This window comes from Phycodurus eques, chromosome 15 (assembly GCF_024500275.1).
Source record: "Phycodurus eques isolate BA_2022a chromosome 15, UOR_Pequ_1.1, whole genome shotgun sequence".
NCBI lineage: Eukaryota > Metazoa > Chordata > Actinopteri > Syngnathiformes > Syngnathidae > Phycodurus > Phycodurus eques.
This window is the reverse complement of record NC_084539.1, coordinates 19,940,400-19,967,220: the sequence shown is the minus strand read 5'-3', so window position 1 is coordinate 19,967,220 and position 26,821 is coordinate 19,940,400. Positions and strand designations below refer to the sequence as shown.

Genomic DNA, 26,821 nt, shown 5'->3' with positions numbered 1-26,821 from the left:
TCTGGGAACATGTTGTTTTGTTAGCATAAAGACTTGCGTCAACGCTAGGTAGCTTTTGGTTGAAACATTTTTTTTAAAAATTGTCATGCCAGTTTATCAAATGGATATTATATGTATATTGACAGAAAAAGAAATCACCTCAAACTCCTACTTAAGTGCAGTGTATGAGTAGTTTTGCCACCCTTACACACCAGCATGGCAAGGCAAGCTTTACGTCACTGACGTACTGTCCATGGCAGCCAGGTTAGGGAGAGACAGTTTTAACGCGGATTACGGCGGTCATTGTGGCCGGATGGTCGGCGGTCTAAAAGGGAAGAATGGGAGAGTGTCACGAGCTGTCAGCGGCTATTAGCATTAGCTCAGTGGAGCCTTTGAAGGTCGGGGCCCGCGGACAGGGTCCCGGACAACACAGGGGGCCCCAGGTTGAGCCGGGGGGGCTTTTGGAAGCGCTTTTGGAGCACTTTTTAGGAGCGCTGCCCCGCCGTTGCCTGTCTGCCCCAGCTGGGATAGCTTCAAAGGAACACGACTGTCAGCCCTTTCTCACCCGCCGTGTAATGAAGAGAGGCCCGGCCAACAGGGGAGGGCAGGGGGCAAGGGAAGGGGGTGGGTGGATTGGATAGTTGTCGGGTGGGGTGGGGTGGCCGACAGTGAGACAAAAAAATGACCCACTGAACTGAGCTTCTTGTGTGCTCTCACCTTACCGGAGGTTGTTGTATAACGCAAACCCCTCGGCTCCAACATAATCTCGTTTTCCAGAGCCGCCCGAGGACGTGCGGGACAAAGACGGGGGCGGAAGGAGGACAGTTGCCCAACGTAGCCCTCGCTCACCTTCAGTGGTGGGAAGTAACGAAGTACAAACACTTTGTTACTGTACCTGTATACTTAAAGAGCCTATAAAGTGAACTCAACTGATTTGTTTCTACTTACATTATATAGTACATGTTGGAAGATAATTGCTGAAAGCGTGCAAAGACTGCAAACGATGTAGTAATCAGTTGTGAAGATGTAGTACCATTTCAAGACTTTTTTTTTAGATTTCTTTTCTTCAGACAAATATTATTATTATTATTTTTTTTTTTTTACGGTTAAGAGGAAATCTTACTTTACTTTTCACTCCAGCCTTTGTCAGAGGTGTCACTGAGTCCTGGTGTGACATGTCTAAAAACAGCTGATTGCGTCGGGAAACCATCTAAGGAAAATTCCCGGACTGGACCCAATCCGCTGGTGTTGTCTCCAAGGTTTCATGACTATGGACTCCTTTCTCCATCGTTTGTATTTATTGGTACACAAGACAGTAACATAGAGGAAAAGACAAGGACAAAATCGTTAAGTCAAACCGCCACTAGAATCCATTAAAATAACATGGGACAACTACAACCAATTAATGCCGACAGCCAATATCACCCCCCGGATATACGGAACCCCCAAAAATACACAAGACAAACTTCGCCAGATAGTTGACAATGTAAGATCAGATCAAAAGCTCTGGTTGAAATCATTACCCCCATCCTCAGAAAAAGGGAACGTCCTTGCAACAACTCAGGATGACTGTCACAAGGAGTCAAAAATACATGTAAAAAAGACAAATACTCATATCTCACGATGTGATCTCACTGTTCACAAACACCAGAGGAGACGTCACCCTACACATAGTCACAGAGAGCTTAAAACAAGACAAATTATTTGTCTGAAAATAAGAAACCTAAAAAATACTATTAAAAGAAGAAGCACTGTAGACCTTTCACCATTTCACTTTTCCAGATTTTTTTGTGTGTGGCTAAAACGGTGTCCAGTGACTCACCTCGACGTCCGGGATAACTTCCCCCCCTCCCACACTGTGTAAGAACTTCACATCAGTGAATGATTGACGCGCGACAACGAGACGCACATTTTTTGTCTTCATCTCCTTCCCCCCCACCCCTCGCCCTTTCAGTTTTCTCACTTTGACATGCGCACACTCACTGCCGACACTGAGGCGCTCTAATGCGACCAAGCCAGCGGACTGTCCAAAGGGAAAATGCATTTTCGGGATGTTCACATAGCTAGTGAGCTAATTGCGCTGTATACCCGCTAATGCGAATGAAAGCGCTCAAGTTTTTATATGGTGGGTGAAGGGGGACTCATGCTTGACCCTAAGTGCGTAGCAACACCTGAAACATCAGGAAAACTGAAATGGTGAAAAATGGTTTATTTAATTCTATACAGTATCGCCACATTTGAGTATGACATACTGTAATTCTGTCTTTTCACGTTTTCAGCAATCATCTTCAAACCTGTAATGTCTTTAGAAACAAATCTTAACCCTTTCCCCCCCCCCCCACACAAACACTTCTACTTAAGTACAGTGTGTGAGTACTTTTGCCACCTCTGCTCACCTTGAAACTCACACTCGGGGCTCTTAACCCACTGACACAGTTGGTGAAACAAAAGGCGTTCCTCTGATCCGCTCGGATCTCCCAACAGGCTTAGCGAGCAGCTTAGCACCCTCCTGAGGCACCGTGCCGCCCCTTGCATCCAAAGTTTCAGAACACACACACAACAGTAGGGAAACAAAAGAGGTCTTCTCCATTAGATAGAAAGGCCCGTCAAGTGGGCTTCCGTACACTCTGCACCCAGAAGACTGAGAAGTAGGACGCATCCCACTTTAGGCTTAGAAAGAAAGTTTCAGGTCAGACATGAACAAAAGACATGATGATTGTGATCAGTGATAGAGGTTACATCATGTAAGAGTGTTTTTTCAGAGGTGGGAGAAAGGCACATGTGGGTCAATATCACTTTAAAGGGCCTTTGGCATCCTCATGAGAATCACTCAGTCATCATGAAATATGGAGCAGAATAATGAAACTGAGGTCTTAATATAAGTGTCCGAACATTTGCACATATATCAGGACAATGATAAGTCTCCTAAAATGTGTTTCTGTCAGTGTTTTTCTTTTCGTTTTGTGATATATTTTTGGGCATGTTCTACATACTGCTCTGCTAAGTGTATAATATGTAGTGAAACGATACAAAATTTAAAAAAGTCATTTTGAGCGTGTGTTCTATTTTCATTATCTGAAATTGCTGTACAGCCTGTCTTTTTGGACTAACTTCCCCTTTAAGAAACCCTCTGATGTTCTGGGACATACAGCAACTACCAGCATTTTGTTCATTTGTGTTCAAATATCCGCCGCTCAAGGGTTATAACACTGCGACACCGATGCTATTCGTTGGCCCATCTATGGCGTTTTGTATTATCTGCTGTTTTTCGCTAAACCGACTGTCGTGACTCATTAATCAAACCTATGCGGTTGTTTTAAATACACAATGTGTTATTGTCGTCATGTCGTTTGACAGTGAACTTGAACTGGGAGTGGTATTAAACCGATGGAAGCCTCTATTTTTATTTTTTTATTGTTTACTATCTGCCAAATTGCTGCTGGTTGTGAAGTGAGTTGAGTTTAATTCACTGCCATCATACAGGGCTTGTATCTCCACTTTTTTGCTCGCAATTCAAAGCAAAACAAATTGGCCAAACGACAGCTCGTATCTCAGAAAAGCCGTAAGTCGGGCCATTCGTATTTCAAAGCACCTGTGTCGTCGGGATTTGCAATGCTTTTATCCTGACCCACAAAACTATTGGTTTCCCCAGATGACTTACTCGGTGATTTCCCTTGTGCCAAACATGTAATTATTTAAAAAAATAATAAATAAATAAACAGAAACAAGTGAGCTGAGTCAGACATAAAAGCCCTACAAGGACGGCTGCACAAGTGGACTAATGCGTAAATGAAATTATGGGTTGAGTAATGGTGCGATTGGGAGTTAGTGTGCGGTTAAAAGCGCTTGAAAGAAGGATTGCGCACGTGTTGCTTAGGGAAAAAAGTCATCAGTCAAGTGCTGTATAGTCTACATTTCACGCCGAAGCTAATTTACAGCCTGGACGGGACGGTTGGAAAACAGTAAAACTGACACTTGTGTTGTCCCAGCTTGTAATAAGTGGGCGCTAGCTCATTGTACTCTCCCTGCTCCTCGTAGTGGTGCTACCAGGGCGAGTGCGTGGTGTTCGGGACCTGGCCACAGAGCGAGGATGGAGGCTGGGGTCCCTGGTCCACGTGGGGGGAGTGCAGCAGAACCTGTGGCGGCGGCGTCTCCTCGTCCGTGAGGCACTGTGACAGCCCAGCGTAAGTAGGCAAAGTAAGCCACAGCAAGTGAAACACACACACACACCCGGGGGCCCGCCTACATGTGTGTGTGTGTGTGTGTGTTAGTGTGCACGTCTGTGTGTATCTGGACCCGCCGAACTGGACTGGAGATGATCTGCGGGTGACGTACAGTATGGCCGCGTCATATGCAGGATTCTCAGCTGTCGCGGGAAGTAACGCGTGGCCGATGGCTTTTTTGTTGGTAAGCTCGTGGAAGGAGTCACTGGTCAGGCCCGGAAATAAGCTTCATTTTGTATTAAGCAAAAAGGAGTCATACGGCGAGCGGTGCAGTGCACTTGAGATCATTCAACAAGAATCTCTCCAGATGATCGGCTCCTCTTCCGGAATCTTTCTTCCTTTATCCGTGTCTCACTCTGTGCACGAAGTGTGGGGAATTTCCATCTGTTATCTCGAGTGCATCGTCCCAGACCTAAGGTGCTGTTATAGAATGGCTCATATCTTCCAGTCAGAAGGCGTGGGAATTCTTTGCTCAACATATTCAACCTTTTGACAGTTCAAAATGTGACAATAATTGCTCAAACCTTATATAATATTGCTCAAGTGACATTTAAAGCAGTGACAAAGTCATCATTTCTAACTCTAGCGTAAGCGAGACCCATCCAACTCATCTTCACTCAACTATATTAAGTGAGCATGAGCGTAAGCTAGCATCCCATTTTAGCAAACTTACCTTCCATACTTAATAAAGTAAATTAAACAATAATTCAATCAAAAAGAGAGTAACCATTGACGTGCTTGACCTGACTGGAAGTTAACACCTTTTGTTAGAACTTTATTTAAATGCTGAGTGCAGAAAGCCGAGCCGGGATATGACGTCGGCCAGGTTGGGGAGCTGAAATGTTGCGCCCCACCCTGGTCCAATCTTTTGATTGGCGCTGGTAGAGGAACTGCTGCGCATGTCAAACCTTTTTTGGCCACTGATATGTACCTGTGGTTATAAAGCAAAGCGTGGTGAGTCACTGTCGCCGAAATGCGTGTGTGCAATCAGTGAATCTCCAAATATCCCCACTTTCCGTATTCTCACCCGTTTCCTCTTCTTTGTGGCCATCCGCTTCTTCCTTCACGATCGCGCCCCGTTTTTGTGGTTCAGTGAAATAAATAATACAGTAAAATATATTGTATGTGAGCCTCAAAACCCAATATAGGGTCGCAGTTTTTCTGCTGCAGCCTGTCGGTACATGTGCGATGCTCAATTGCTTGGTGTGCGGTGCGAGTCTTGATTTGTAATTATTTTTCGCAATGGTCCGCATCGGTGGGTGTGCGGCGAGCCTTAACCTTCAACTTTCAAGCACTTCCTGAGTTGCTGTGTATGATGTTCTTCTTTTCACACTTTTGTCCTTGGTGGCATTCTACAAGCTCAGCGGGAGCTTTGTCAGAGAGAGTCATGTCTTTGATGAGGCTGTTGCCGTGGCGACAAGTGATGTCACCTCTCATTCAAGTGTCCTGTGTCGCACTCAGGCCTTCCGGAGGAGGGAAGTACTGCCTCGGGGAGAGGAAGCGCTACAGATCCTGCAACACTGCCGTGAGTTTCTCTTCGTCTCCTTCTTCTTGTCCAACCTGAAGCCTGCGGGCGGCTTCGCTAAACTTTCCGGGCAAGGTCTTTCGAAGGTCAGCGAGCAGCTTCCTGACACGTCGTCTCGGTGGAAGTCCGGCGATTTGGAAAAAAAAAAAAAAAAAAAAAAAAAAAAGAAGACAAAAAAGCGCAGAGGCGGTGAGTCCAATCTTCCCGTGTGGGTTCATTCCCGATGAACACATTGCTCGTGACACTTCCTTGGAGTGCACGTGGACGACAGCTTCACGGCGTGAAAAGCAACAGGTCGAGGGTTTGGAGAGACACTTTGGATAAATATTTAACGTGGCCACGTGTCGAAACCGCCCCCCCCCCCCTTCCCCCTGTGAGCCCCCCGCTCAGCTATTTCCATATGGCGCTTTCGTTTTTTTCAAGAATCATCTTTACTGGCCAAGTATGCCAAAAACACACAAGGAATTCGTCTCGGGTAGTTGGAGTCACTCTAGTACTTTAGCAAAAATACACTACAGTGAACCACCGTTTATCGCGGGGAAACGTTACAGACCCACCTGTGATTGGTGAAAATCTGCAATATAGTGAAACTATATTAAAAAAAAAAAATCTTCTACATTTAATCGCAGTTTTAACCCTCCTTCACCCTTTAAACAGATTTAAACTTATGAAAACACACTTTTTAAAGTATTCCTTTGCGCCTGTTCTCACTCCCTTGCCGTCAAGAAAAGGGAGCCTATCGTATAAGGCTCTCTCGCTGTCACAGTTTTCCAAATAAGAGAATTAAATTCGAACACAAATGTTCTGCAAAACCATTTTCATTTCAAATAAAGAATCTCCGCAAGCGTAATGCTAACGTGCAATGCCAAGGGGGGGCGGGGTTCAACGGAGTTATAATTGGCGTCAAGCATCTGTGGATTTTCACTATTCATGGTCCGGCCTGGTCCTGATCCCCCGCGAATAGTGGGGGTTCACTGTATAACAAAGTATTCATTTAGGTCATCTCCACAAGTGTACAAAGCACGGAGCGTCCTTAGGAATAGACAGTAATACTGATCGAATTGAATTGAATTGTGCAAATGATGCAGAATGACAGAGCGACAAACTAGACAGCGATGTTGAAAATAGTCCAGGACTGGGTGGATGGACGGCGGCCGCTTTTAAAAATAACAGCCGAGGGCAAGAGCGACGAGGAAAACAAACAACAGCCCAAAGCGCCATTTCATCACGCTGACCACACGCGCCAGACGACCACGAGGCAAAAAACAGACGTGCTTCAGTCAGGAGACTGATATTAATGTTGCTTTTTAAAATGTATTATTGTCACATCTACTAAATTACATTTGTTTGTTAGTGGGATTACATAGGACATTTTATGGTGGCGACAGCTTGACAGGCAAATAAATGCCAGATTTTCCGCTACATCCGTGCGATGGAAATTCAGATGAAGTAGATTCATCACACCCCTGTTTATAAGCCATGTTTTTGTGAGATAAAACTTCAAACTTTTTTTCCACTGTTAATGTGACCTATAACCTTTTCAACTCAATCTGAATTTAAAAAAATAAATAAATCTATCCGACGATAACAAGACAAGGTGGGGCGAATTACGAACAGTGCCAAATACCAGTCCATGTTCGTGCAAAATCTTCAGGTTGATGCTAGTCGGCAACAACAACAATAAAAAGCCTACTAGAACATCTGAACTTTATTTCGGGTTAGTCAGAGGCACTTAAAATGGTGACAGGTACGTTCTGACTCCCAATTAAAATTTTTCACTTTCTGCACAATATTTGTATATGAAATGTATGTTGTTACAAAATAATGAGTCACCTGTTCATTTTTTGATTTCCAATTTCCAGGTGAGTTGGAATCTTTACAAAACAAAAATGTTTCATGTCTTTTCATGCGTGGCAGGCCTGTCCTCCGGGATCCCGCGATTTCCGGGAGAACCAGTGTGGCGACTTTGACAGCATGCCTTTCCGCGGGAAGTACTACAACTGGAAGCCTTACACCGGCGGTGAGTTCAAGAACATCGTGGAACATATCTGTGACAGCCATAATGCAAGTGAGAAATGTGATTATCGAATCGGACCTGAATTTTAAAAGCTATTTAAGAGCCAGGAGCTTTAATTTGGGGCTTTAGTGGGGACTTAACTGACTTCATCAATTTCTTAATACCACTACTATCACATTGCAATCCGATAGAAGCTTCTATTTCAAAGAGAAGGTTCTAGTTCTGATAGAAGACTCTTGTTAAGAGAGAAGGTTGTAGTCTTTAGCGAATGTACTCGTCCCAACAGAATGTACTAGTCTTGAGAGAAGGTTCTTATCCCGAGAGGTTTTAGTTAGAGGGTTCTCATCCCAAGAGAAGGTTTCAGTCCTGAGAGAAGATTTTAGTCACAAGAGAAGGTTCTCGTCCCAAGATAAGGTCTAGTCCTGAGAGAAGAGTTAGTTTTCACCGCCCAAAAAAGGTCCCAAGTTAAGGTTCTCATTCGAAGTAATATTCTAGTTGTCATAGAAGATTTCAGTCCCAAAAGAATCTTTTAGTCCAATCAAAAAATTATAGTCCTAATAGAAGATTATAGTTCTGATAGAATATTTTAGTCCCAGGACCACGGTTCTTGTCCCTAAAGAAGGTTCTGGTCTCTGGAAAAGGTCCTTGTCCCAAGAAAAGGTTCTCGTCGCAATAGACGATTTTGGTCCAGAGAAAAGACTCTCATCCCAAGAGAAGGTTCTGGTTGCGATACAATGTTCTGGTCTTGAGGGAAGGTACTAATCTCAAAGTAATTGTCTAATCCAACAAGACGTTTCTAGTCCCGATAGAAGGTCGTAGTCCCAAGAGGTTTTATTCCTGAGAGAAGGTTCTAGTCTTGAGAGAAGGTTCTATGTATTTCTTGTTTTCACCATCTTGCAAGTATGAATGCTGCGCCATTTACAAATAAACTTGCATTGCCTCTAAGGTGGCGTCAAGCCGTGCGCCCTCAACTGCCTGGCAGAGGGATACAACTTCTACACCGAACGCTCTCCGGCCGTCATCGATGGCACGCGGTGCCAGGCCGACTCTTTGGACATATGCATCAACGGCGAGTGTAAGGTGAGCCAGCCCACTTCATCACTTCATTATACAAGGCTGCGTTGTGTTATTTTATATTGTGCGAGGTGGTAGTGGTGATGAATAACTGGAGTGAGAGGAGCTACCTCATTAATTCCACGTACGTTGCTCTGTGGGAAAGGCGTGTCCGTAACTAACTCTGTAAGCGTAAGAGTGTGTATGACTAAATGATTTGTATGTAATAACGGTTGTTTTCTTGCATTCCAGCACGTGGGCTGTGACAACGTGCTGGCGTCAGACGCCCATGAGGATCGATGTCGAGTGTGCGGCGGCGGCGGCAGCACCTGCGAGGCCACCGAGGGACTCTTCAACGATTCGCTGCCCCGAGGAGGTCAAACACGTTTTTCAAAATATAACATAAAGTACCAAATTTTCCAAAAAATTGAAAAGAAATTCAGCCCCTGAAGCTATTTACACTTAGCAACATGAAATTTGGTAGGCATGTCTATCATGACTAGATCCATAAAAAAAGTCTCAAGGACCCATGCCTGAAATTGAACAGGAAGCCTGCCATTTTGATTTGAAGCAGCCATTTTGGGCCATTTTTTAGAGGTTCTTCAAAGACAGACTCCTAGAGACGAATTGATCGGCTTTTTCTGGGCCTCCATATGTCCGAACACACAGCGGTTTTTGCGAGCACGTGTATCCTAATGAACATGTACCTTGTGTGTTTTAGATGTCCCCTCCCCCCAACAATCTCTCAGTATGGCCTCCTGGAAAGTTGGAACAAATTTGCTCCTGACACCAGTTTCACAGATAGACACAACATTTGGTGGATATGAAAAAAATCTCAAGAACCCAGGCCCAAAATTTTGATTTGAAGCAGTAATTTTGGCTTGTCCTTTGACAAACTCCGACTGGGGGAATTCACCTAAATTAGCCCTGGAATTGGAGCTTAGATGCTAAATTGTGAAGCTCGTTTGCCTATGTCGTTTATTGCGGGCTGAAAAAGGTTGATGATCAATTTAAGTATTGATAACGTAGTTACTCTCAAAAACCGACTGTGTGCGTCTAAAAATACTTGTCCTGTCCTCCCACTTTTTGTCTTTTTTTTTTTTTAGACCATTTGGCCTTTCACTTGGGCTCCATTCTATACATCCACTCATAAAAATATAAAAGACGCCGCACTGCACTTCTCTTGCAGGCTACATGGAGGTGGTCCATATCCCCAAAGGTTCCGTTCACATTGAGATTCGAGAGGTCACCGTATCGAAAAACTACATCGGTAAGTTATTATCCATTGTAGACCATTGCATTCCATCAATAGGGGGCATCAAAAGTTGTCCAAGAAAACAGTTAATAGTGCAATAATGAGGTTAGCTCAACTTTTTGGGAAAAATATTGCAGGGTCTTCTTTTGCCCCGGATACATTAGTTCCAGGAACTACAAGTACTAAGGCGGTCTGAAATTTGTTCCAGAGTAAATTATTGGGGCTAAAAGAAGACCCTGGTCATGGGGTAGTACTTTCCAGGAACCCTTTGGGGGTAGGTATGCATACAGGTATGATTTATTGTAGGTATGATACATTTTTGTTCCCAAAAAAAAGGGTTGATTTACCCATAGTAGCGCTAACACCCTAGCATAGAAAGTTTTACCACATAGCTTGATGTTGTTTTGGCTGCAATCAATTATTTCCAAGATGACTGTTTGTTTGAATTTGTTTGAATATTGTCTGAATTTAGTTTTGGGGTAATTTATTAGGGCTAGTAGAAGATCCTTTTGAGTGAGTAGTACGTTCGAGAGGGCCAGGAACCTTTAGGGTGGGGTCTACCGCTCTGAATTTAGTGGAGTGCCTCTATTCCAACACACAATGGTTTTCAGAGTGTCTAGTTCTAGGCTAAAGTTCCTGGGCTTAAAAAATACAAAAAAATGGTGTATTTCCACCAATGTTCCTAGTTCTTTGTACTTTTAGTTCCTGGACCTAATTTATGGGGCCAAAAAGAAGACCAGGAACTATTGATAAATACTCCAGAACACAATTTAGAGAATAGTAATAATAATAATGATATACTTTATATCAAATGATCTCGAAGTGCAACACTGCAACAATAAAAGAGAGAGTTCCTGCGGTTCAAACACAAAATGGTCCTCCAAATGGACCTGGTTCACGTACTTCCTGAAGCTACCATGTTGCCATGAGTACCAAGATCTGAATTGTGCTGGAATTTCCTCTGGCAATACGACATTTCGCAAACTTCTGGAGGACATTTGCATGTTTGAGACTGCGGGAGCTGTTCAGGCGTAATTTACGCATAGGTAAAAGGTTCCAATCAGATATGTTACCAGTGCCAAGATCTGAAATTTCCCTGGATTCTCCCTTGAAAATGCAGCTTAATAGCACATTTCGACAGCAGGAACTTTACCAGGGTTGATCTCGCAACACATTCTGGCTTCTTTCTCTCTTGTGGAACAATTTATGACAAATCTGTAACGAGTTTGAAAACATTTTAACCAATTGTACACACAACAGTGCTCACAATCAGTGCCAGATGTGCGGTTCTGTCCGAGTAGTAAACACGTGACGCCGGGATCTTTTCTCGTGCGTCTGGAGAGCGGCGTTTGTTTTGACAACCGCAAAACGGGACGCTGTTCAGCAGATTAGCGGCGGATTTCACCTGAAGTCTTTTCCCGTACGCATCGTGTGTGCGTGAGGACAGAGGCTTGTCAGGCGAGATGAAGACGTACGAGGCCGATGACATCACACCGGGTGATTGTCTCCACCTGGAGCCTCCTTGGCTACCGTGCACATATGCTTCTCGTTCTCACCACTCTCCAAAATCACTTCTTTCGCTGGGTTATCTTGCGGTAAATAAATGGACATTTTAAGCGCTTTCCCGTACTTTAAGACGACATGCGTCAAAAAGCAACAAAGACTGGCTAAGTAAGACGTTCTGGAGTTTAAAAAAGAAATAAAAAATCAGCCCCCGAAACCATTTACACTTGGCAACATGAAATTTGGTAGGTGTGTTTTTCCATGAGTAGACCCACAAAAAAGTCTCAAGAATCCATGGCCGGAATTGAACAGGAAGTCTGGCGTCGTGGTTAGAAGCGGACATTTAATTTCATTTAGGCCATTGCCACCAGTCCTTCAATCGCGGCATGATAGCCCTAAAATGTTAGGCATATGGAATTTGGTAGGTACTGTATATCCTTCGTAAGTAGACTCACAGAAAGGTCTCTAGGACCCGTGCCACAAATCAAACAGGAAGTCTACTATTGTGGTTTGAAGTGGCTGTTTTTGGCTTGTCCTTCAATGACAGCATGGTGACCCTAAAACCTGAACATGTTTGCAAAAATTCAGCCCCTGAATTCAGAATGCGTAAGGCACATGCAATTTGGTAGGCATGTCTTTCAGGAATAGACCAACAAAATAGTCTCAAGGAATTGAGCAGGAAGTCTGCCATTTTAGTTTGAAGCTGTCATTTAGGCCATTTCTGGGGGTCCGTCAAAGACCGCCTAAAGAATAATTAATTTCCTTTTTGAGGCACTCAAAATTCAAGTGTATATATATCCTGGTGAAAATGTACGTACTTAAGGGTCCTGAACATGATCAATAAGCATTGGTCATGCAAGGCCCCATTTATCGCTGATCTTGTTTTTCCAGCTTTGAAATCCGAGGGGGACGATTATTACATCAACGGCGCGTGGACCATCGACTGGCCGAGGAAGTTCGACATTGCTGGCACCGCCTTCCACTACAAGAGGCCCACCGACGTACCAGAGACTTTGGAGGCCCTAGGAGCCACCACCGAGAACCTGATTGTCATGGTAACACTTCAGCCAGTCGGTGAAGTTGCTGTGGGGTTTAGCGGAAACCAAACGTGCCGTGTTTTCTCTCCTCGCCCCCCGTAGATCCTCCTCCAGGAGCAGAACCAGGGCATCCGCTACAAGTTCAACGTGCCCATCCAGCGCACGGGTAGTGGTGACAACGAGGTGGGCTTCTCCTGGTACCACCTGTCTTGGTCTGACTGCTCGGCAACGTGTGCCGGAGGTAAGTGGACGTCACGTGAATTTGATTGTATACTCCATCGACATATTTGCATAGATGGGAGTCCTCAGTTTAAGTTCCTGTTTTTTTTCTCCCAGTATTTTGCCATTATGATTGTTTTTGAGTTCAAATAGTTGGGCTTTCCCCCCCAATATTTGCTGTTTTTTCTTCCTTGTGGCTACTATTGTACATTGGACCCACTACGTTGGTATTTTTAGTCACAATTTTTTCCCAATAGTTTTGACATATTATTGTATTTTTTAATCTATTTGGACTTTTTACCTAAGATTTTGACTTTTTTTTTTTTTTATAGTACAGTAAACTGACGCGAGAAATATTTCAGACCCAAAACCATATAATTCCATCTAACAAGAGTCCGCTAGCTTAATGCTAACATGCAGCGTGAAGCACCTTAGATGGGCTGAAGGAAATTAGCATCAATGTTACAATAATTATAAACCTTCAAACAACTGCTACTTTAACACACACACAGCAATACATACAAACAGAGCATACAACAGTACTCACGGGCATATATTTTCTGCTCTGTGGGAACGGATATCACTGCATCTTAGTAGGGGACCTCCTCCGCCTCTTCTTCTTGCTCTTAATTACGCTCCATATCTTCCAGTAGATGTCAGTACTGCCTGGTATGATGAACCGTAACATAGCGGGTGTTCACTGTATTTGTTTAATTTTCATCTAAGATTGTCATATAGCTCATCTTTTTAATAAAATACAGTACTGTATACAGATAAATATGTCCTAAGATTTTTTATTTTTGGCGTGAAATTGTTGTAATAGAACGTAAATGTATTCGTCCCCCCCGCCCCAAAAAATAGCCTATTGCGCACCATCCATAACCTGGAAACCGCGTATGTCGTGACCCTGGTAAAGTGAGGACCCCCTGTAGCTGCACTCACCAGCTACAACATTAGACCCACCTGTTCTGCCTTTACAAAGATAACAATGCTAACCGAAGCTGACAAGCACGACTCGCTCACTCGTCCGGACTCACGTCAAACGCTCCACTCTGCGGCGGCGGCCCAACGTCTGCCGCCGCCTCAGGAATTGCTAAAGCAAACCTTTTACGACGGCACGTAACCGGAGATTCGCAAGGAATTCCCGAAAAGCGGTGGCTAAAATATTCACACTGTGTACTCAAGTAGAAGTACAGACACTTGTGTAAAAAAAATAAATAAATAAATAAATTAAAAAAAAAATAAAAATAAAAATACTTAGGAAAAAATAAAGGTACTGATTCAACTCCTGTACTGAAGTCAAAGTAAAAAAGTACAGACTAAGACTGATCGATAATTTAAAAATAATTGTTGATTTCGCAGGGGATAGGGTTCGAGCAGGCCGCAAGTTCCAATAATACACACACAAAATATTTGCTTCCTTATAATTGCCATTAAAAAAAACATCTGAATGAGCAGGGGTTTCCGTGACTAAGTGAGGATTATGTAAAACACAAATAATGGGGGATGGATTCCAAAATAAAATCTGTAAGTATGTGAATTTGTCAGTGCCAAACTGCGAATATGTAGGGGTCCGTTTGATGTCTTGGCACAATGAAAAATAAAACGTCTCTGCACAGAATTGTTTTCCCCCTCTTTCTCCTAACTTGCTTAGTGCTTGCACTGAGAAGAAAAACAAAATGTTCAAGAGCTAGCTAGCATTGTCTCGACTTTCATCAGATAAATTAATCCTGTAATGATTCTAACAATAAATGAATAGAATGAAAATACAAGGTAAAAAAAAAATTTCATATACGCCTTTTTGAAAGATTTGTTACGCTTTCAAAGCAACGTGTTCCTATAGCTTTGCGAAAGTCGTGAACTGACGAACAAAAAAAATGTAAAACGAGCTAATGATAACAAGTAAAAAAGGACACCCTAGGCTACACAAATTGGTGGCCACCGGCAGAGTCGAGTAAAGCTCCTCTGCCGGGTTCCGGCCCTGGCCCCAGAGTCGGCGTCAGCGCAGGGAGGCACATACTGCCGCTTAATAAATGTTCGATAATGTTAGTTTTCTGTCAACAACTAATTCACTAATCCGTCCATTGCTAAAATAACATTTACATTTATTTTTATATAAAATAATTGGTTAATTTATTTATTGTAAAATGAAATGATAATAGAAATAGTAATATTTTACTATCCCTTCATTAATCGAATAATCAGTAAATGTATTTATTGTGAAATTAAAAAATAAGAGAGTCAAAATAAACATTAATATTTTTCATGACGTTAATTGTTTAATTTTTTTTTTTTAAACAGCAGTTTTAGATACACAGTGCTTTTTAAAAACTTTCCCATATAGATGGATTTTTAAAATTTTTACATTTAAATGAATTAAAAATGGTATCAAAACATGATAATTAATTATTATTTCATGATTAAAATACATTTTACATTTACATTTGAACATTTTGTATTTACTTTATGCAAATGAGCTGGCTGATGTGTCTGTTTTAAAAATCAAATGTGGCCGCTGAGGACAAAGGTTTGCACACCCTGTTTTAAAGGAACAGTGTCACATTTAGAACATATATTCTGGTCTTGTAGAATGAAGATGTAGTCACTATGGTTCTGCAATATTCCCATCCATTCATTAAATTTCCATACCGCTTTTCCTCATTAGGCTTGCAGGTCTGCCCACGTCAATGCCTTTCTGTGACCCTTCCAGTCTCTCTGTGTTTCTGTTGCAACCTGCTGGCCTGCTTTAATTTAGATCATCTGTGACTCGAACGTACTGACTCCGTCGGTTTTTTTTTTTTTTTCTGCCGTCGTCAGGCTCCCAGAAGCAGGAGGTGGTGTGCAAGCGCCTGGACGACAACTCGGTGGTCCAAAACAGCTACTGCGACCCGGACGGCAAGCCCCCCGAAAACCAGCGGGACTGCAACATCGAGCCGTGTCCACCAGAGTACGTAAAGGACGCACTTGAAAGCTTAGCAATTTTTGTATGTATTTTAGTATTGGACTACAGTGAACCCCCATTAATCATGGGGGGGGGGGGGGGGGGGTACGTTCCAAAACCACCTGCAATAGGTAAAAATATACGATACAGAGAAACCATATTACAAAAAACGTAAAGATATACTGTATATATAAAAAACTAAATCGTTCACCTCTCCCACACGACACAAAAACAATTAATTAATTAAAACAATAAAACTCGAAGACTCGCCTGCACAGTTCTCCAAATAAGAGGTAAAGCGTGCTTGCTTCAAGCAGTTTATTTGTCACACACATATAGTCAACAATAAGCGTTATAAATAGATAGACATTGTCGGTAAATTAAACACATCTTAGCTTTAAAAGAGTTGTAGGTGGCGAGCAGGAGATGACCTATTTGTCCTATTTTACATACCGTACTGTCATATTTAGTTGCGTTCACACCCAGTTGAAGTTTATTATAAAAGTGACACATTAAACAAAAGTGAAATAAACATATGGGTCATTTTCATATCATTTGATATGGAATTTGTGAAAGTGTCAGAACAATTGCATGTCTTTACCGTTATTACGATTGTACAAAGACAAGACTGTAATGGGTTTGAGTAGTGCAATTGTGCAACACACGATTTTGATGGAGGTGTTTTTGTCTTTACCATTATGCACTTTTATATTTACCGCTATGAAAAGAAGCATTGGAGAATGTCTCCAATACAAAGGCGGCAGTTGTTTTTCAAAATTATATAACTTGTATATAAATTTTATTTATTTATTTTTTTTTATTTATACATTTTATTTATTTATTTATTATTTTTTTTGTTTTGTTACAAGTGGCTTTCTGTTATTGATCAAATTATATGAAAAAACAAACAAAAAAAAACCATACAGTATATTGAAACATCACAATGTTCTACCAAATCGTATTATTATTACGTTATGGTAATTATAAACCTTCAAACTGCTACTTTAAAAGCCACAGAGCAGCAGCACATTCAAACACAGCATATGACAAAAGAGAATAAAACATTGTGTATTTAAACACCAACACGTTCAACAAAACCATGTCATTTCGTCTAACGAAACTAGCTTAATGCTAACATACAATGAAAAATGTCATAAATGGGCTAACATAAATTAGCATGGATCTAACAGTACTTGGCAACCTTCAGACAACTGCTACTTTAACACAGAGCAGCAACACATACAAAGAGAGCATGCAACAATACTCAAAAACATAAATAAACACTCCGACCTCAACTAAACTTCAGCTGGCTTTTGTTTGTTTTTAAAAAAAATAAAATAAATAAAAGAGTTTTGGAGGAAAATAATCAAGCGCGCTGATTTACAACTTCACATATGAAGTATTTTCCGCGCTTGCGCGGCGCCAACAATGAGAAGCCTGGGGAGCAACCACCTGTGTTTGATGCTTTTGGCGACGGCGTGCGCGCAGGTGCAAGGCGACACGGCGGCCAACTGGTGCGACGCGTCACACTCGCAGACGCGTCGTGTCGCTCATCTGGATCCACTCCGCCACGCACACACCTCGCCGTGTCTTTTACGAGCCAACGCAGATGTTTGAACGTGATAATTGCGCGTGGATGATGATGTCATATCACTCAGACAATGAAATTTTCGAGCAGGAAGTTGTTTGCAGTGTAGTATTCTTCACAGTAAACATGCAGGGAATAGAAATCATCATAAGCAACAGGAAGAATGCAAAACATTGGCAAATAGTTCACGTACAACCTAACAATATTTTTTCACCCTTTTTTCTGCATTATCTTTTCTACATTTCTTTGACATGTTTCCCCCCCCCCCCATGCTTTATTTTTATATATATTTATATTTATATAAAACATCTATTTTTACACTATTTTCAGTTTTTAATCCAGCATTATTTTCTCTGTTACTTTTTTGTTTTTTCCATCATGTTTTTTCACATAAGTTTTAAAATGTTTTTTTTTTTTTACCTTATTTCTTCGTGTATTGTTTTCAGTTATTTTTTTCAATACTGAATTATTTTCTGCTTTATTCTTTTGCCTTTTTCCCTTTATTTTTTTCTTTTGCCTCCTATTTTATTTTTAACATCTTTTCTCCGCCTTTATTTTTGTTATTTCACTTATGTTTTCCGTTATATTGTTGAAAGGTTTTTGTGCATGCTCTTATCCTGTATCATTTTTTAAATAAATATTTTTTTCACAATTCGTTAACATGTTTTATTGCATTATTTTCATTTTTTTCCTGTGATATTTATCCTAGCGCTTCTTTCCCCAGCATTATTTTTCTTTTTTTTCATCTTTCTTTTCTTGCATTATTTTATATATATCCTTCAGTGTTATAATTTGCTTTTTTTCCTGAATTATTATCATTTTTGTTGGTTCCTTATTAAGATGTTTTTTTTTTTTCTTTACCTGCTTTTCCCCCCCCTGCCTTATTTGTTACACCTTGTTTGTTTGTTCCTGCATTCTTTTTGTGGGTTATTTTTTCTGTATGGCATGTCACATGTCAAAGTCCCGGTCCAGGTAGACAAACCAAGTCTAGTATATAATATTTGTTGCGTTGTACTCGTCCAGGTGGTTTATCGGGGACTGGTCCGAATGCGGTAAGAGCTGCGACGGCGGCATCCGGACCAGGACGGTCCTGTGCATCAGGAAGATCGGGCCGGCCGAGGAGGAGACCCTGGAGGACACCCACTGTCTTACCCACAGACCCATCGAGCAAGAGGCCTGCAACAACCAGTCCTGCCCGCCCAAGTGGGTCACTCTGGACTGGTCCGAGGTAAGCCGCCGGCTGAGGCTCTGGTCCTGAAAAATCAGGAGCGTTCTTCTTTCCATTTTCAAAAAAAAGACATGGCACATTTTTGTGAGTTTGATAACATAACAGAAAAAAATACAAAGATGCATGATTTTTCATATTTCAACTTCACCCTCAGACGGGACAGGTGTTTTTTTTTGTCTAAAAAGGAAATTGGGCGGGGGGGGGGAACCCTATGCAGAAAGTTATGCGTGAAAAAGCATGTAAAGAATAAGTAAAAATAATGCGGAAAATGACCAAACGACAATAAAACATGAAAAAGTAATGCAAGGAAAAGACAAAAATAAGAAGTAAAAAATAAAAATAGAAAGAGAGAAAAACAACAACAAATAATAATGGAAAAAGCACATAAAAATAATGGAGACAAATATTTGCATATTACATTATTAATTAAGTAATTATTCATTCTTTTCTATAATGAGAAAAAAAAATCAGGAAAAGTTACCATGTAAAAATACAGCAGAAAAATTAACATAAAAAATAATGGAAATAAATGTACATAAAGAAATACTGAAAAATGCAGAAAAATCTGTAAATGATGTAGGGAAAAAAGTAATATATAAAAATATATATATATAAAAAAAAACATACAGGACAAAAAACACATAATTAATATAATAATTAATATATAATATGTTTTCATAATGCAGAAAAACATAAATGACCAAAGAGTTTTTTGTTAATGAAAAAAAAAAATAATGGCCAAAATGTATTAAAACACATGTTGAAAAATTACCCCAAAAATAATGTAAAAAAATATAAGGGGTGGAAACAATGCATTCAAATATTGTATAATAAATAATGCGGGAAAAAAGTCATGTAAAAAATAACACAGAAAAAAATCATGTATAGAAATAATACAAAATAACAAGAAAAATGTAAAAAGATGAAGAAAATTAAAACTATAATGCATGAAACAAATGAAAGAATATTATGTAAAATAATTTAAGGGAAGAAACAGGCAAAATATCAACATAAAATGAATGCATAAAAAATAATGTATGAACATTTTTACAAAAACGTAAAAGAAACGATACGTACAAATAGAAAAAAAATAATGGTCATGCGGTGAAAAAACACAAATGCAGTTACAGGCAAAAAAACCAAAAAACACCACACATTATGAAAAATAACACAGAAGGACAAATGATGCACAACTGGTGCCACCTTTTCTTTTTTTTTTTTTTTTTTTTTTTTCAAGTGTACGCCCAAATGCGGGCCCGGCTTCAAGCACCGCATCGCCTTGTGCAAGAGCAGCGACCTGACCAAAACCTTCCCACCCGCCCATTGCCCGAGCCACAACAAGCCGCCGGTTCGGATCCGCTGCAGCCTCGGCCGCTGTCCTCCTCCGCGCTGGATCCCCGGCGAATGGGGGCAGGTACGTTTCTGCGTGGGTGGATGTGAAGTCCAGGCGAGCGTGATGGGTGGATGGCTGTAATATCTCCCCCTTAGCCCCAAGGCTGCTTGAAGTCAGAAGCTTCCAGGAAAATGCTTGCGACATCCTTCTACGTCACCCCGCCATGACTCAAAAAAACAACTCCTCTGAAGTTGTTTTTTCATAGGGTTGATGACCTTTGCCAAACATGCAAAAGATTAGTGTCGGTTTGGTTATTTAGGGTTACATGAAAACGGATTGTTCCCAGTAACTCTTGATCAGTGTTTCCGGACCTTTATTCAGTCCAGACACATCTTTGACTTTAGAAAAATCTCACAAAAAAGTGGATACACAGGTTAATTATGTACCTTCCGCCATCTAGTGGCAGAACATAAAATTGTTCTGCCTGTCACTATATGTCGCTGGCAAAATAGTAAAAAAAAAAAATACTACGAATTTCAGGCCAATTAAGTGAAATTGGACAATTTTCCACGACATGAGTGAAAATTTGCCATATATGAGAGTGTGTGTTTGTTGACATGTATCTTGCGATTGGCTGCTGACCAATACAGGGTGTAGCCTGCTTCTTTCACCAAAAGGCTTCTCCAGTTAATTAAAGCCACTAACTTGTCCATAGCTTAGAATAATAGTATGGTAATTTTGGCCATTCCCAAAAGACACACTTTTTCGAGTATTGTGCATTACTGCCACCTACAGGACTGGAGGTGAAAAAATGTAAGATTTTCCAATCAAATGTTTGCAACCCACAAAAAAGTTTCAAGAAGCCATTTTAGCTTCATTTTGGCCATTCACATAGACAAACGTATTCCAGTAATGGCAACTGAAGTTGAGTTGAGGTCGGAGTGTTTGTTTATGTCTCCGAGTATTGTTGCATGCTCTCTTTGTATGTGTTGCTGCTCTGTGTTAAAGTAGCAGTTGTCTGAAGGTTGCCTATGGGACTGGAGTGGAACATGTCATGTTTTTTTTTTGACCCACAAAAAATGTCAAGAAGATTTCCAAAATGACACAGGAAGTCTGCAATATTGGTTCGAAGCCAACGTTTTAGGCTCATTTTAGCCTTTTGCAAAAGATGAACTTGTTCTAGTAATGCGCACTACTACCACCTACGGGACTGGTGTGGAACATGTTGGGATTTTTTTTTTTTTTTAATTCACATTCACACGAGTTAAAATTGTTGGGCCTTGGTGGAGGTCTTGAGCGGTCTTTCAAATGTGTTGCTTCGTCGTTTACTTGACCGGAGGTAGATGTCTGCATTGCAACGCCGCTCTGTCAGTTCAGAGGTCACGAGTCACCCAGTCTCAGCCTTCACCAACATCAATGCACCTTTGGCAATTCAATCATCGAGCAGACCCCCGCTGATAACCTCGGGTGGTCCATCAAAGAGCGGTGCCCCTCAGAGGTTAAACCCTTGTGGAGCAACAGCTGGAGTCCGCTCAGCACTTTCTCACGCAGCGCTGGAGGTGCGCGGCGCTAATTACACGCCTCGCTTGCAAAGAGAGGCGAGGCGTGTGTTTTCTGGAATATGGGTCGAATTTGCCCAAAGGTTAATCATTTAAAACGATGGAATCGTCATACCGTAGATGAGCCTAAAATGACAACGTGAGGCTCACACCCAAGCCCCACAAAGCCCTACAAAGTGCTCCTGAACCTCTGCGAAGTACACCCGAACCACAAAAAGCCCCCCAAAAGTGCACCCAAGCCCCATGAAGCACACTAAAGCCCTTACAAAGTGCCCAAAAAGCACAGCTAGGCCATAAAATTCCCCTGCGAAGTGCATCCTAGTCCCTAAAAAGCCACCACAAAGTGCACCCAAGCAGTCATGAAGTACACCCGTAGGCCCTAAAAATCCCTACGAAGTGCTGTTGAAACCTGTGAAGCATGCCTTAGCCCCCCCCCAAAGAAATCTCCCAAAACTGGGCTTCAGCCCCTAAAGAAAACCCGTAACCCCCACAAACTGCATGAAGTGGACCCAAGTTCTCAAGGTCCATCCCTCCTGCAACCTTGATAACGTCACAAACTGCCTCAGCCAGGTTCCCGTTGGCAAATTTGACCCAAGCTCAAGCTGAACTGGAAACCCGCCAGAGGAACTGTTCCGAACTCGTGTTCAATTAGAACGTAGAGTGAAGCGCTGTCGTGACGGTTATCGCAGCAACCGAAATAAATGCAGTGACAGGATGCGGCACAAATCTGCGGACGACACGGCGAACCTCTGCGACGGGATCGAGCGCGGCCCGTTCACCGCCCCCGCGCCACCTTTGTCGTTGCAGTGCTCGGCGCAGTGCGGCTTGGGCCAGCAGATGCGGACGGTGCAGTGCCTGTCCTACACCGGGCAGCCGTCCGACGAGTGCGCCGAGACCCACCGGCCCGCCACCATGCAGCAGTGCGAGAGCAAGTGCGACGCCACGCCCGTCTCCAACGGCGACGGTGAGACGCCGGGGTCGCGAGGGTCGCGTGTTTGACCAGCGGCGTTCACCTCCCTGTGGAGGCTAAACAGTACAGTTTAGATCAGTTGTCATAACAGCATATTTAAAAGCTAATCCGACTCGCCTACCATCGACTTGTGGTTGCATTAATGTAGCCATTCCCCCCCCGTAATGCATCAGTTAAAATATATTTATATCTGTAAAATAAAGAAGTACATATGTAGTTAGCATTGTTTAATTGGATGAAATAATTGATTAATTCATTTCAATTAAATTCATTATTAATAATGACATTTAAAGACAAATGAATTATTTGTTAATTTAGCCATTTTCCCCCCTGAAATTGGTTATTTAAATTGATTAATTTATGTAGGTAAAACATGTAAACGTGCAATTTAAATGTAAATGTCAAATTGGTTAATTCATTATAATTAAATTAATTATAAAATACAATTTAGGAAACAGTAGTCATTTTTACATTTTTGTAATGATTCATTGTAAATAATAAAATAAAAAATACCTTTAAATATACATTTTATTCTATTCTACAAGCTATATTGTATTAAAAAATACAATATCAAGTTAAATACATGAAAAAATAACATTGAGAAATTAGTATTCATTTTATTTATTCTTATTTTCCCATTAAAGATTTATTATAAATAACAAAAGAAAAAATGTGTAAAATGAAAAATTTATTTATACATTAAGCATTGTTCAGTCAATTAATTAATTAATATAGTTATGAATGAATATTAAATTACTTGAAATTATTTAGCCATTTCGGAAATTGGTTATTCATTTGTATTTTTTTCATTTCATTGATAATTAAATTATTTATTTATTGTAGATAATTTTACACTTGTAAAGGTTAGTGAACATATTTACATTTAACATTGAATGTTATCAAATAACTGCTTCATTAATTATAAATAATACAATGAGCACATTTTTGAAATTGTATTATTAATTTTTATTCTATATATATATATATATATATTTTTTTTTTTTTTTTACACATTATACATGTTTGAATAAAAAAAATTTGGGGGCGTGGTTACGACAGGGTCGGTGGAGCCCGCGTGGAAAACGTGAGCAGCGTTTACAGGCCGGCTAATGGGATTAGCCGCGGGCTAATTGTCGCGTTACGGCCGGCAGTGAGGCAACGTCTGCTCTCATTGGGCCCGGCCCAGGCAGGGGCCCGAGCCTAATAAGGGAAGACACTGCGATCACGAAAAGGCATTTAGAGCCGCGGTGCGCTCGGTGTGTGCGTGCGAGTCGTGGCAGCGAGCCCGGAGAGCCGCGCGGGCCAGAATCCTTTCTCAGCCTTCGCCTCGGTGTCCAAGTAGAGCCGCTGTGTTCCCCGAGGGAGGTTTCACTTCATAAGTATTACAATTACGTGTGAGTCACAGCGGTAGGCCGTCCTTCGAGGTATTTTTAGACCTCGACTTTTTCAATCGGCTCAACGGTGAAGTCGTACACTACTACAGAGACGCAACAGGTTTTGATATGTCTTAACGGTAAATTGATACAACTGGAACAAATATTGATATTGTGACTCGTTGTGTCGTTATCGATACAAGTGGACCAGTTCTCTCTATCGTAACGTATCGTGTCGTTACCACTTATCGATACAACTGGTGTACTGTTTCGCCATCTCGAATTGCACGTTATTGGTACAGCTGCAACAAATACCAATCAGTATTATTAACGCAACAAATATATACAACTGGGCCAAATAATCATTACCAAAATGTATCGCATCGTCGCCGCTCGTCAATGCAACTGGACCAAAAAATGGCCGTCGACAAAAACACAACTGCAATGTTCTGAGCCGTTGTCATCTCGTCTGTGCAGAGTGCAAGGACGTCAACAAAGTGGCCTACTGCCCACTGGTGCTCAAGTTCAAGTTCTGCAGTCGGGCCTACTTCCGCCAGATGTGCTGCAAGACCTGTCAGGGCCACTGAGGCCCACACAAAGACGGGATGCCCGCGGGCCAGGAAAGGAGCACCGCCGACCATTCCGGAGCGCCCGGATTGGGAAGGCGACCCTTCGCGGCTGGCCGAAGAGCCAAACCACTGCTCAGCAGTCACGCTGACACAAAAACTGTTCACTTCTGTGAAGTGGAGCTCGGAGGAGGATCGGTTGGTGATGTTATTTTATTATAATAATAATTCCTGGTGCCATTGTTGCGTCTTCCTCCGAGTTGCTGTTCGATCCTAAGTACTGGACACGTGAATGACAGAGGACGAACGTACGGACGGGCGAGAAACGCTGTCACCGGGCGGACTTTTGGCTTGGCTGCACTGTTTTTATGTAAATACTTAACCGCCAAGGAGATACGACAGAGCAGAGCAAGCCCCGCCCCTCCCGTTCATCAACGTACTGTGTATTTATTATACAAGAGTCACATTGTAGCCTACTGTCTTGGAAGCAAATGTAATGTGATTGGATGAAACGCTGACATACTGTAACGCGGTGTTTCCCAACCTTTATTGAGCCAAGGCATATATTTTACATAAAATTATTATGATGATGATTATTATTATTATTATTATTTTTTTTTTTAAATCTCACGGCACACCCACTAAAGAAAGAAATGTCACAAAACGTATACATACTGAAGTGGGCTTGCAAAGGGGTAGAACGTTTGTGTTACAGTTTACAGTTAAGATGGGGAATTTGGGGAATATTCCAAATTGGAAACTTTCCATGGGAATTAATTGGGAATTGAGTGTAATTTCATGGAACGGTATCAAATTCAAGCATTGATGAGCAGACATGCATGCAAAATAGAAAGCTCTCCTTGCCAACGTGCATTACAGGACTCGTTCACTGCCAGCAGTTTTTGGACAGAATATTGTGTTCTGTGACAATATAAAACACTAAATCGGTAGAAAAAGTCGACTCTTCTTTCACCACGAAAAACAAAAAAAGGTGTTCTACCTTTTTTTCGTTGATTAGGAAGCAGCTTAAGAACATGGCTTGGCCTAACCAAAAACACCCGTTTCTGATCAATGATGATGCAACGGCACCATCTACAGTGATCTGTCAGTCCTTAAACCTGAATTTCACGGACAGACAACCTGGGCAAGACCCTCTTCCACGCCTGAAAAATGTATTTGACGAATATATACCTTGATGGCAGTCAACAGTTGGATTCCAGTTGATGAATATAAATGTCCAGTGAATGTAATTATTGGTTTCTTCCCATGAATTTCCATTCATCACCACTGTTTCCAGGTATTAAAATGATTGGAATTTTGTAACTCTATTGAATTAATAATGATCTTGTCTCAATTTATTTACTCAGTGGGCCTGTTCAGTGAAACACAGCAAATATTCTGTTGTATGAATGGAAATAAGTGGATACACAAGTTAATTGTACCTTCACCCATCTTGTGGAAGAGCAATTATTGGTTCTGCCATAGATAGATGAACAAAATACATTATTTCTCATAAATCATTATTTTCGGACCATTTAGGTGAAATTGGATCATTTCCAGTGGTTGGGAATCATTGCAGTAACATAATGTTGCATTTGTATCCTGCCAGGACGTCAATATCGTGTATATTCCGCAATAGAAACCATCACAAGGCTGTAGCGGGAATTCAACTCTCTGAATTAATGGTCCTTGTGCCCCTTAAAGACGCCGTCAAATTTAGTGGCGATTTTCATCTTTCTTAAATTCCTCCAGCCAATGAGAACAAAAATGCCCAAAGTCAATATGGTGCTTGTGGTGCTAATCATGGTAAATGCTGGTCGTGTTCTTGTCATCTTATTTGTACCTCACACTGGGAATGTATTTGATATAGTATTGTATTGTACAAGGAAGAAAAAACAAAAAAAAAGCATCCCGTCACCCACAAGCCATCATTGTTGGCTCAGGAAAGGGAAACTTCATATCAGATTCTTTTGTTTTTGTTTTGCTGTTGTTGTTGCTGCTGTTGCTACTTTTTGGTAGCCAACGTCAACGTCGTTCCTAGAAGGAGGCCGTCGGGAGACGGCGAAAAGGACAGCGGGAGAGCGTTTGGATTCAAAATGCTTGGACTTATTAAAAAAAAAAAAAAAAAAAAAAAAAAAAAATCAAATTAAGCTGGTACTCGTTGCTGTGAACTTTTTGAATGTCACGTTGCTTACGTACAAAAAAAAAGAGACTGAAAAGCATCGTGATGAGCATCGTATATTTTATATTCAGTATTAATGTTGCTACACTGTTACTAATTTCCCCCCCCCCCCCAAAAAAAAATGTAAATTATATGCTAATTTATTGTGTTGTCTCACATGTACATTTATTTTCACTACATGCAAAATTGACATTTTAGCATCGTGGGGGAAAAAAATGCAGTGACGCAGCCCCTCACTCACATTTTTAAAAACAAAAAGTTAGACAATAA

General features: G+C 41.3%; 1 protein-coding gene across 2 annotated transcripts in view; it reads left to right on the top strand.

The window, feature by feature from the left end:
* The window catches only part of adamts6 (ADAM metallopeptidase with thrombospondin type 1 motif, 6), a 61,557-nt gene extending 34,736 nt beyond the window's left edge, over positions 1 to 26,821 (top strand). For both annotated transcript variants that reach the window (XM_061697611.1, XM_061697610.1), the window contains 13 exons: positions 4,018 to 4,163; positions 5,664 to 5,727; positions 7,645 to 7,747; positions 8,691 to 8,824; positions 9,050 to 9,173; positions 9,987 to 10,067; positions 12,447 to 12,610; positions 12,695 to 12,833; positions 15,629 to 15,758; positions 18,364 to 18,568; positions 19,806 to 19,982; positions 22,268 to 22,424; positions 24,281 to 26,821. In XM_061697611.1, the coding sequence (XP_061553595.1) occupies positions 4,018 to 4,163; positions 5,664 to 5,727; positions 7,645 to 7,747; positions 8,691 to 8,824; positions 9,050 to 9,173; positions 9,987 to 10,067; positions 12,447 to 12,610; positions 12,695 to 12,833; positions 15,629 to 15,758; positions 18,364 to 18,568; positions 19,806 to 19,982; positions 22,268 to 22,424; positions 24,281 to 24,390 (1,734 nt within the window). In that variant the 3' untranslated portion in view covers positions 24,391 to 26,821. The remainder of the gene's footprint in view (positions 1 to 4,017; positions 4,164 to 5,663; positions 5,728 to 7,644; positions 7,748 to 8,690; positions 8,825 to 9,049; positions 9,174 to 9,986; positions 10,068 to 12,446; positions 12,611 to 12,694; positions 12,834 to 15,628; positions 15,759 to 18,363; positions 18,569 to 19,805; positions 19,983 to 22,267; positions 22,425 to 24,280) is intronic.